At 44.5% G+C, this 12,662-nt stretch overlaps 1 protein-coding gene across 2 annotated transcripts in view; it reads right to left on the bottom strand.

The window, feature by feature from the left end:
- The window catches only part of ARHGAP23 (Rho GTPase activating protein 23), a 221,296-nt gene that overhangs the window by 187,439 nt on the left and 21,195 nt on the right, over window positions 1–12,662 (bottom strand). The window contains exon 1 of one of the 2 annotated variants that reach the window (XM_061588156.1): window positions 812–1,797. The exons of the other annotated variant lie outside the window; for it this stretch is intronic. Coding sequence (XP_061444140.1) covers window positions 812–871 — 60 coding nt within the window. The 5' untranslated portion in view covers window positions 872–1,797. Of the gene's footprint in view, window positions 1–811; window positions 1,798–12,662 lie in introns of those variants that run through there. 2 annotated transcript variants of the gene reach the window in all.

The following is a 12,662-nucleotide window of genomic DNA, read 5'->3' as shown; positions in this document are numbered from 1 at the left end:
ATAATCTTACAGTAATGATCCCCTCCATGCCTACTCCACCACTGTAGGATCACAAAGGGGGGACCTGCCTACCCCCAAACGACCTATGCCCAATTCTCCCATCTCATACCTCTATCATCCCAGTCCATCCAGTACAACCCTCCAGCATGCCCAGTCTGACTTCCACTCCCAGTTCTCCAGTACAACTCTGCAACCTGCCCAGCACAACCTTTCCTTCCTATCAGCAGTTTCCCAGCATGACCCCTCTCTATTCCAGTAAGATTCTCCAACATGCCTAGCAGTACCTTCACCAGTATGGAACACACACACACACAGAACATACCTAAGCATTTGCCCAATATTGGAAGCTGCCTTACCAACTCAGATCATTGGGTCTATCCAGCTCAGTACTGTTTATACGGATGGGTAACAGCTCTCTAGGGCTTCAGAGAGGGGGCAATCCTAAATCTACCTCAAGATGCCAAGTATTGAACCTGCGACCTTCTGCATGCAAGGCAGATGCTCTACCACTGAACTGTGGCCTTTTGCCTAGCACACCTTTTCTTCATTCTCAAGCATGCCCCACTTCATCCAGCATGACCTTCCAACATTTGCCCGGTATAATATCTCTCTTTACTCCCATTAAATTCTCCATTGCCTTCAATGAACCCCACTTCATCCTCCCTTCTATCCAGTCTGCCCTCAGTCAGAAGTTATCTGGAGCCTGCCCAATCCAACTCAGGACCGCCAACCCTCCACTCCCAGCACAGTTTATTCCATGTATACCGACCCCACCACCAGAACCGCTTTTCTGGCCCAAGTACCGGCTCACCTCGGGGCTCCTTGGGGTCGGCGGCGGGATTCCAACCAGGCAAACGGCGACTCCATTCATCGGGCGCGGCGCTGGCCCCGACGGGGCGGACAAGCGGGAAGGGAAGCGAGAGCCGGTGGGACCGAAGCGTGGCGGCGGCAGCAGCAACAGCCAGGCTACGAAGAGCTTAGCTCGGCTGGGCCAGGCTGCCCAGGCGGCTCCGCCTCTTCCACGACAGGAGGGAGGAGAGGGAAAAGGCAAGGCCAAGCCGCCCCCTAAGCCGATCAAAGAGGCGGAGCTGCAGGCAGGCACAGTAGGGGGCGGGCCACGCCCGGGACGGACAGACAGGGTAGCCGACAGGCCAGTCGGACTTAGAGACCCTCCAGCCGGCGCGTAGGGTTTTCGGGGCCAGGCAGCAGAGAGAAAGGCAAGGAAAAAGCAGAGGGCAGACAAACGCACACACAAGAGAAGGGAGGGCGAGCGCGCAATCAAGCCCCGGAGAGACCACCTACAATGGCCAGAGGAAAGGAGGGAGACAGATCAACCCCACAAGGAGTCCTTCCCTCCAGACAGGGGCAGAAAGGGACGCTTGGAAGAGAAGTAAAGACTAATGGCGAAGAGAGCGGGAGGTTAAAGGAGGGCCCTTGTAACCAAGGCCAGTAGTCTCTCTCTCTCTCTCTCTCTCTCTCTCTCTCTCTCACACACACACACACACACACACACACACGGACTGGGAAGATGCAACCAGACACACAGAAGAAGACAGAAAGACAGAGAGATTTCTAGAAGAGAAGCCACCGCTGGGCAAGACATTGGGGGGGGGATAGTGGACAAAGCTGCTCTCCAGCCTCCTCACTCTTGTCTCCGAAAATAGGAGGTTTCTGGCATTTCCATTTCATCAGGGGAACCAGGAAAGACCTACACCTCCATGTGAAAGCTGAGGACATGCAGCTGCAGAAAAGGGCTGGACCACCGCAGTTCCCAACGGCCTGGGGGGAATCGGGAGGGGCACAGGAGTTGAACCTGTGCTTAAAGTTCCGTTTAAAGCCTTAAGCGCGCATATGAAAGCGCCCTAAGCAGGTCCTGTTAAAGAGAAAGTCTGGCCCAGAATAAGAGGCTCAAAGGGCAGCAGAGACAGAAAGAGACCATGGACAGCTAACAGCCGACCAATGGGGTGGCGGGGAGGGGGTTTGACAGCAGGCTGTCACCGCTAGGCACAGAAAGAACTGGCACTTTGAGGTCTGACATCAGAGGGAACCCAGAGACCGGCAGGCTGAAGCCTGGTACGGGCAGAGGGATGCAGGGATGCACCAACTATGTGCTGGTACAGGCTGAAAGAGGTTCATCACAAGGCACAGAAGCGGGTGTTGGGCTGCAGAAGAATTGGCGCATCCCAGTGGTTGAAAGAAGGACCTGCACACAGCAGCAAACACTAGGAGTGGTGAGGGAGACTTACTTTGAAGTCAGAGTTTTTTAAAAAATAAAAAATAACACCAGTAGTCAAAGGAAGGCACAGAGATGGATAATACCACTTTTCTTGAAAATGTGCTGTATAAATGCAATGAAAGCATTTTCTATACACTGTCTTCACAGTCCGTTCAAAAGACCTGAATGGTAGGACTGTATTGTTCTTCCTCATCCAGATATTTTTTTTGGGGGGGAGAGCAGAGAAGAGCTGAGGCAGAGAAAAAGAGTAGCTGACTTGAAGCAGTCTAACAACACTTGTGGTGGAAGCAAGATTCAAATCAGGGATCTGCCAGCACACTTTCTTAGCTACATCATCAGACATCCCCTCTCCTAAACAAGTCCTTGAGAGGAGTCACCTTTTGGTGCTGGCCTCATTAATGAACACAAGGAACAAGAAAGGACAGCAACTGAGCAACTACAAGCCCACCCCCACTCTAGAGTGGATGGAGTCAGAGGCCAGCAGCAGGAATGGTCTACAAGGTTGCCCATTCTCCCTAGCCAGACAAAATTCTTCAGTGCTTCAGGACCCTTCACTGCCCCAAATCATTTTCCTGTCCTTCCATAAGAGGGGATGTGAGATCATATCCTGGCAAGTCAGTTAATCAATCAAATTCCCCACAAAAGAAAAACTTACACAGATATACAGATACATGTCATGTCTTCCCTGCTCACAACTTCTAAGCTTTTAAACAGGGACAACCTGGTCTTCCACATAGACACTGTATTATGACTCCTGGGGGGCAGTGGTGCGAGCAGGGCAGGACTTTGGGGCAGACATCCAGGGACCTATTCTGCAGAATTAGCAGGAGGGCCCCCAAATGCAGCAGGGCTGGCTAACCACATTCTGAAGTAAGTGAAGTGAGAGACATTACTATCTAAAGAGCACTCCACCCACCTGCCATAAGACCATTAAGTCCAGAGTCTAAGACCTGGTGCAGTCTCAGAGGTCAGACACAGGGCCAGCTCAGGCATTTACCAGCATCCCAGCAGCAAAGAGACCACCACCGTAACATAAGACAAGCTCTACTGGATCAAACCAAAGACTCATACAGTCCAACATTCCATTTCCTACAGAGGCCAGCCAGATGCTTCCAGATAGCCCATAAGCCAGGCCAGAAGGCAATAGCCTTTCCTTGCTGTTCACCCCTCACCAGCAACAGGTATTCAGAGGTATACTGCCTCCGAACATGGAGGTTCAATATAGCCATTGTGGCTATGAATTTGAACTTGTCTAATCCACTCTTATTTTTATTTTAACATTTTTTACTAAATGTTGAAATAGATCACAAACATTATCACATACATAAAAAAGAGCATCAAGATGTTGTCTAATCCACTTTTCAAAGCCATGACCACATCTTGTTGCAGATAATTCTATACATTAAATTACACATAGTTTGAAGTAGTATTTTCTTTTCTCTGTTCTCATTCTGACTGTTGCCAATCAACATCAGTGGATGACTCCAAGGTAGAAAAAACAACAAGTTCTCTCAACTCACTTTATTTACTCTTGCTTAATGATTCATTGCATTTATACCTGCCTTTCTGCCAAGGCACCCAAGGTGGTTTACAATTTTAAAATACTACAAGAAACAAATGGTACAAAATATCCAGCAACAGAGTTCCCTCAGGCCAACAATTCCCTTCTAAAACAGCAGGTTCTGGGGTTCAAGCCTTCTTAATAGTCCCTCCTTTCACAAAGAATTCCTGTTACTGAGGGATGAGCAAAAACAGCAACAACGCTCTGCATATGCTCAGAGTGACTCTTTGCTAATCCACACATTCCAGGGCTGATGAGCTGTAGTCTTCAAAACAGGCCTGTGCGTTGAAAATTAAGCTTTAGCTTAGGAGTGGAACAAAAACTATAACAATTACTGATCAGTTCAACCCTCTGTTGGGCATCTAGAGTTCAGCCTCACTGAAATTTAGGGCCAGCACTTATTTCAAATGCCACAGTTGTAAGACTGTATCCTATTTTGCATTATTTGATCATTGTAACCTTGAAGGAAAAAAGGATTAATACTAAAAGAAGGAAGGGAATCTATGCCCCCTAGTGGTTCTGAAGTGCAGCACAAGCTAGCAAGGAAAGCTGAGATTCTTTTGTTTTTCCAGTAATTTTAAATGGCACCTTCCTACCTCTTCCCTGTTTCCTCTCCAGATGTTCAGAAGACTGGAGTATCAAAAGTATGGTTGCCACCTGGATTGTTATTTTTCTTCCAAGAGGGCAGACTCCTATGCCTTTGGCAGTTGCATACAAAGAAGAGAGGGTGGCCCCAATAAGTAACAGGCCATATACAATATGAATGAAATATATGTACAAATGCCATAGTAACTTGGCAGGTTTCATTTCCAAAGCAAATATTATAGTTCATCTGGGGGAACAATTATGTGAAACCTACGTTCAGTCTGATTCACTTTCAAAATTTACAGAGGCTGGATGCACAATTCTTGCCAGGGATTGATGCAAGTCAGCCAAGTGTTTGAAACTGGACACATTCCCATTCTTAGACACCCATGCTGCTCCTGTACACCTGGCCTTCTTTATAGATTTTTTTACATATTCCAGTACAATTTCTAGTACAGAACACTCTACTGTGCATATATTTTATTGCAGACAGCTGCTCATAGGTGACTTATGCCAGCCATCATTTAAAAATAACACGAAGAGCCTAGCATGAGGACTGTTCTGTATCAGTTCAGCTACACTGGAATCCTTAAAAGAGGCAAATCTCTGGCAGCACCAACAACCTCATTTATTTATTTAGCACAATCTCACTTATCAGACAGGACTGATTCATGAACAGAACTGAAGGTCTAGTATTAACCTATTAGAATCTCTGTTGATTTATGCCTATACCTTATTCCAGCCTATTTGGGACATGATTAGTTTACAACATTTTTTTAGCCAGATGTTACTGGACTGCAACTCCTATCATCCCTGACTATCAGCCATGCTGGTGAGGCCTGATGGGAGATGGAATCCAACAACATCTGGACGACCACAGGTTCCCCATCCCGGCCTTAAGGAAATTCTATCCTCTCAGCTTCCCATGTGCAAAATGGGGTTAAAACTGGCCTACCTTATGAAGCTGTTGTACTGAAATTACACACTGAAATGCTTCTTCAGCACTGAAATATGCTTTATAAATTCTGTTTTATTCTCAAAGTAAAGACAAAAGAAGGGAGAAAGAATGGGAACAAACATCTAGAGATGTACATCATATTAAAAAAGTAATGGATAACAATTACATAGGAACACACTCCATCAAAAATCAATGAACAGCATTCACATTTGGATGTGCATCTAATTTATCATCATAGTTCCTAAAGAATGGATATCCAAGACACTTCCTTCAGTTTCTGCAGAAAACCCATTGGGCAGAAAAGTGGGAACTCCATGGAAATAAAGAGTTTTCATACATTCCCAATTATATAATTGTACAAAAATAGCCTGTTATCCTATACAAAGAGTTAAAGATTTTTCTCCCCAATACTGTACATCTCCACAGTTTATTCATCGTAAGACTATATCATTTATTTATTTATTTATTTATTTTCATTTCTAGACCGCCCATAGCTAATAGCTCTCTGGGCGGTGTACAAAACGAGATTAAAATACAATATAGAATAAAATCAGTAACAGAAAGGAACACATTAAACTAAAACATTAAACATAAAACATTGAACATTAAAATGCCTGGGAGTACAGCCAGGTCTTAAGACTCAGATCTGCAGGGTGTAGTCTGTATTTCTCCTCACTGTCCAAGAGGATGCAGGATATTTACCTGGTGTCAGCACCTGCCTTAATAATGGACTTAATAATGAATAATGGAATAATGGACAATGATCATGAGCAGTTGAAGAATATCCAAAACAGCAAAAGCCAATTAATACAGAACCATCACTATAATGCTTATTATTAAGTTCATTTGGAAAAATAAGCTCTTCCTTCATATCACTGCATCTCCATGCTGTGAAAAGCTTTCAGATTTCAGCCTGTCACTCACATTAAAGGCCGAGCAACCCTGTTCAAGGAAAGAGAGACAATACTAACCTAGTAATCAAACCCAACCCACTAACCAATGAGATCTTGGGCATACCACCATTTTTCCAAATTGAGGGGTGTGTGTGTGAATAATAAATACCATCCAAAATTAATAACTAAAAGAAAGGTCAGACTGCTTTTTAGCAGAAGAATCTAACAATTTCTGTAGCTAGTAAGCTCGATGGTCCATTCAATGGAACACTCCACTGCAATTTTACGTTTTGTTTATTTACAAACTGCTTTGCCACAGTGAACTGTGCCCAAAGCAGCTCATTATAAACATTACCTTATCTTTGGAAGGGTAACACAATGTTACAAATCATATCAATAAATCAAAATGTTACAAAACATGAATCAAAAATCGATCCAAATGAGTCAACAATTCAATAGAACATAGTACCAATTCAATAGCAAGAGTGCAATAAACTAGACCTAATACAGAGCAAAATCAAAATTAACAAGCAAAAAAATAAGTAAAGTAGTAGCTCCAGACTCCTTGCTACCCTCCAAGGGGCCACAGCAACCTGTCTTAAATCCAGTTCGGGGGGACAGGGTCCTCTCACCAGGCGAGATGTTTTAAAGCTGGTTCCCTCCTCTCTCCTCCAGCAGCAAAAGGGAAGTGAGGTACTGATGGTAAGACCTCTTCCCCAACTGCCGAGGTGTTCCGGCTGCTAGGGTTAGTCTTACCCTATCCCAGCCTTCTCCCACTTGGTGCCCTCCAGCTGTTTTGGACTATAACTCCCATCAGCCCCAGTGGCTGGGGCTGATGGGAGTTTTGGTTCAAACAGCTGGAGGGCATCAAGTTGGAGAAGGCTGCCATATACCCGCTTACCTGGGGTTAAGCCCTGTTAGATTCAAAGGCACTAGGGAGATGACACTAACCCTTGAAATTCCAGACCAGTAACATCCAAGCCACCTCTGGGCAATTCCTTGGGAGGACTCTAGTTGGTGCTTGGGTCAGGGGGCGCCACTCTCAATGTTTTCCTAGCGGCAGCTGCAGCAACACAGATAATACCCAACAGAGGCTGTAAAATCTGAGCAGAGTGACAGACTGGTTTCTTGTATTTTTGTATTGGAATGTTTGCTATGTTTGTCATTAATGGATAAGATTTAATTGATCAGTTTGTTTTGTGATGACTTTAAATGTTATAATGTTCATGTAATAAAACTGAGTTATTTGTTGCATTGTTATTGTTTTGAAATGATTTAGTATTTGCTACTGATGTTATGATTTGCATTTTTGTTCTGTTGTGAGGCACTTTGGCCTTATTTATATGGAAAAGCGTCATACATATTTAAATGATAATAATCTCAGTACACATATATACAGTTGCACCATCAGGCCCTAAACAGAGGCCAGCTAAAATGTCACTCACACAGCAGGACATGACAGAGGTAGTGATTCCCTGTTGCTGGTTTTCCAGCATATAGTCAGTGGTATGGTGCCTGAGAATATGGAGGTTCCATTTTTAGCTAACAGCCATAGGTAAGCTTGACTTTCTACATAAAATTTTCTTGATTTTTTTCAAAAACTACTTAACACCACAGCGTCCTGCAGCAATTAGTTTCATAGGTTACTTACATATGAGGGTGAATATAGCTATACTTTTTTAACATAAAATAAAAATCTTATTTAAATCAGCTGTTCGTTTTTTTTAAAATCAGTTACATGATGTGCCTTTATGTAGCCTGGGTTGCATTAAATACAGATTTCCATGTTAAAACCTACACTTCAAAGTGAATCCATTATCCTCCTGAATTCATTACTGATTTTTTACAAAATGTAAGAACATAAGAGTCCTGTTGGATCAGGCCAAAGTCCCATCTAGCCCACAATCCTGTTCTCACCATCACCAACCAGATGTCTATGGGAAGCCCACTAGCAGGACCACAGTGCCACATCACTCTCCCCACCTGCAAATCCAGTAACTGGTATTCGGAGGCAGTAGAGGTATGACACAGCTATCATGGCTAATAGCCATTGATAAAAAAACCAAAATGTAACACAAAGAGCCATGGATATCCAACAAGGTCATTATGCATAATATCTATAATGGTTGGCTTGCCACTGGAACAGCAAATCTCCACCAGGTCTAAGATCCAGGAGAGATGCCATTCTCCTGTATCTCACAGAGTTCATCCATTGGGCCTACCTTTACTCCCTAGGTATACATCCTTAACCTCTTGCAGTTCAGTTCTCAAATCATGAATATGTATTACTCTACCAGCCATGCACTACAGACATTGTTTTTCCATCTCATGAAGAAACATTATCGGGTGGAATAATCCACCAGCTTCTACAAAGTTCTGGACGTGTGCACTTCAAGGATGCAACGCAAAATGGTGTATTTGCATACACACAGATAAAAGGCAGAACAGAAATCCATTTATCTTCCAATTGCTTTCCTTATCTCTTAGGCGATATAATTGCATGCTACAAAATTAAAGTGCAGGATCAAAACGTTTTGGATTACACTCCTGGTTGTATAAAGTCCCTATTTACTTGCAAACCAAGTAAGCACTCAGTATGGAAGCTGCTATAGGAAACTAGTTTAGATCTGTGGTTTTAAATTTATTTTCATACATTTACATGCTGTCTTTCTTCCAGGGAAATCAAGGCAGCATATACCGGGTTCCCACAAGGTCTCCTATCTAGGAATTGACAGCACCCAGCCATGCATAGCTTCAGCAAGCTTGCTGCATCATCTGCCTTCTAGGATCCCCAATGATTTAAGTCTTTTTCTTGGTAATTTAATAATGCCTTGAATCACTTAGTTAAAACCAATCCATCCCATTACATGCTGTATGTAAAAAAAGGTTTTCTTCGATGTTGCCTTGGATCCAGGAACATAGGAAACTACCTTATACTGAGACCATTGGTCTAGCTCAGTATTATTAACAGTGACCAACAGCAGCTCTCCAGGGTTTCAGATAGGGGTGTTTCCCAGCTCTACATGGGGATGCTGGGGACTGAACCTGGAATCTTCTGCATGCGAAGCAAGTGCCCTGCCACTGAGGTATGCAACTACTGATAATCAGTTTTGAATGACCCTGAGCCCCAAGTGTTCTGAGATAATAAATATGGCTCTACTGAACTCTTAACCCAATAAACATTTTGCATCCATACCAAGAAGGAACGGGAGTGGCTGGAGCTCAATGGTAGAGCTCGTGCTTTGCATACAGAAGATCCTAGGTTCAATCCTTGGCATCTCCAGGCAAGGTAAAACTCTAAAACCCAACAGATGTGGTGCCAGTTGGTGTATACCAGAAATGGGGGATCCTGTGGCCCCCTGATATTGAGAGTTGGAGTCCAATAACATCTGGGGGTCCACAGATTCTCCATCCCTGGCATAGGCATTAACGAGCTAGATAGACCAATGGCCTCGACCCAGTATAAAGCAGTGGCCTCTGATCCTGTGGAACGAATATACATAGCAAGCATGGTGCTGGAGTGAATTTGACAGGAACGATCCACATGCAGAAGATTGGGTCCCTGCAAACATCAAACGCAAAAGACACGTGGATGCTGCTACATTTGGATACCTCTACTTTTTTATAACTAGTATTAATCGCAATATATTCTTGGGGGAGGGTGGATACCTTTCATCCAAAGTAGTCCCAAGTCTCAGGAAATTTCTCTTTGTGAAAGGTACTGAAGATGCATATACTAGATCCAAGATTGAACCCTTCTCATCTCCAATTAAAAAAGCCTCAGGCTACAAGGTTGAAGAAAGACTTCTTCCTAAGACCTTGGATGGCCACTGCCAAATGTTTATATGCCACTTTCCTATTAAAATATCAAGAGGGCTTTCCAGTATTTATTTTTTTAAAAATTAAAAGTATACAACATTGACAAGAGAGAGTTTAAAAGTCAGGTAACGAGACCAATAAAAAGCCAACAATTACTGCCTTGTGGTTCTTAATCACACCTCTCAGGTTTCACTGTTCTGCTGTGTTCTACATTATCGTTTTACTTAAAATTGTTTTTATGACTTTCGCAAGCCGCCCTGGGAGCTTTAAAGGGCAGCAAAAGAATGTTTTAAAATAAACAAAGTCATAAATAAATAGTGGATTCTTATTACCACATTTTAAGAACTGCTTTGAATTTACTCTTTAAAAAAAAAAAGCTCTTTTAATGGTTGTCCACTTTGAGAACAGGTATGCAATGAAAAACAGGTTATCAGTTCCAATAAATAAATGAAATGGAATAGGTGACATTAGCTAGAAGTTCAGGATGTACTCAGTGAGACAACAGCGACTGGAAATAGACAGTGCTGGAAGGAATGCAGTGGCCAGTGAACAGGCTGTGCATCTCTGGATAAGGAGACACGCAGAAAGACTATGCGGATCAGCATACCAACGGTATCTCTGCAATACAAAGGCGAAACCGATGGCATGCACTAAAGCTGCAAGCAGTGGCTAAGGTTAGTCAGTGGGGTATGTATTTGTAGTGTCTTCTCTCTTTTTCTTCTTCCTCACCTCTTCTTGATTTTATTCTTCCTCAGAAGAACATCACTTTTTTACAATAACTAGTGGCTTGGGGAGTGGGATGGAAAGAGGGCCGGTGGACATTGTAGTACTGTTAATATACATCAGGAGTGGAAAACCTGCAGACTTCCCAGAAGTTGCTGGATTCCAACTCCCATCAGCCCCAGGCAGTGCAGCTGATGGTCAGGGCTGATGGGAGTTGGAGTCCAACAACATTTGGAAGGCCACAGATTCCCCTATCCTAGCCTAAGTCAAGCCAAGAGCTCTATTGACTTCTGAATTTGTGTTTGTCTTTATTTTACCATATAACTGCCCAATGTTTGTGCTATGGCAATGAGGAGGAAAAAGGGTTCTCAGTAAACCTGAACAAAACTACTTTACTAAATTGCTAATAATATTTAAAAAAAAATAAAGAAGAGCAAGTTATTCTAATTGCTCCCACTTACAATTTTGGGGCTGTTGTACATGTGCCACAAGCCTGCTCACATATGGGCAGGGTCTGGAGAAAGCAAGCACCTTCCTGTTGCTGGGGAACAGCTGCAGCACTGGGGGGACTGAAAAAGACCTGTCCTGGGAGTGAGTACCTGAGCATTTGGGTGCTTGCTTGCTCACTCCTCTGGGTTGCTGTCTCTTGAGGCAGATGAGGTCCCAGGTGAGTGCTACAAGGACTGGGACCCCCTGCCTGACCCTGACTCCAGAGAGAGGTTGCAGTCAATCTTAGAGCCTCTTGCATCAGCTGGGATCAGGTCAGGGAGCATAAAAGCCCAGATGCCATTGAGCGGTGGGTCTGCTCCCACTGGCGTCACCACCAAAGGGGCAATACCAAAGGGGGTTGTCCCTTGGGGATCCCTTTAGGGGATCCCAAGGGCAAGGGCGCTACCCCCTTCTATTTTTAAAAAACCAATCTGGAAGAGATTGGTAGTGGGGAGGGCGTACGGTGCATGTGTAGTTCCTGTGCAGGGTGAGAGCCTGTGCAGTGAACTGAACAACAGGAGAAAGTCACCAGATGCCTTCAGAGTGAGAGTCTGCAAATGCCACAAGGCTGGCCCTCCCTAGGTGTGAGATGGGGGGGGGAGGGAAGTAGATGTGCCCTGTGTGAAAGTTATTGAGTGGGTCTGACTGTTCCCAATTCTCTCAGAGGCCTACTGGGATAACTGGTTCAGGTAGGTTTCGTTGGTGGGCTCTTGTTGTGTCTATATCAGGTGCTTAAGAGGAGTCTTAGTAAGGAACATGGGCGATCCCATTCCAATTTCAGTGATCATAGGTAGAGGGAGGTATGGCCATGGGGAGGTGGTGAAGACGAAGGCAAGACTACCTATGCCTTGTTCCTCTCTCCCACTCCTCTCATGGACGGGTTCCTCGCTGCTCATCTTCTGTGCCCACTGGCCTGTGTGTGCTGTTATTTAATGCCAGATCGGTAGACAATAAGACCACACTCATCCATGATCTGATCATGGATGAAGATGCCAATTTGGTGTGCATTATAGAGACCTGGGTGGGTGAGCTGGGAGGAGTTGATCTGACCCAGCTTTGCCCACCTGGATACTCAGTGCAACACCAGCACAGGCTGCAGGGATGGGGGGGAGTTACTATGGTCTACAGAACTTCCATCTCTGTCACCAGGAAACCACTCTGCCTTGGATCTTACTGTGAGGGCCGGCACCTGGTGTTGGGCCAAGGAGACACTAAACTAGAGTTGCTGCTGGTGTACCATCAACCCTGCTGCAAGGCAGCTTCTCTGCCCGAGCTGACGGAGGCCATCTCAGCTGTGGTATTGGAGGAACCCAGAACAATAGTCCTGGGCAATTTCAATGTCCATGCTGAGGCTGCCTCTAGTGTTCCAGCTTGGGACTTCATGGCCTCCATGACAAC

The sequence above is a fragment of the Rhineura floridana genome, chromosome 11 (assembly GCF_030035675.1).
Source record: "Rhineura floridana isolate rRhiFlo1 chromosome 11, rRhiFlo1.hap2, whole genome shotgun sequence".
Classification (NCBI taxonomy): Eukaryota; Metazoa; Chordata; class Lepidosauria; order Squamata; family Rhineuridae; genus Rhineura; species Rhineura floridana.
The sequence above is the reverse complement of the archived record's forward strand: the minus strand, read 5'-3'. Positions and strand labels throughout refer to the sequence as shown.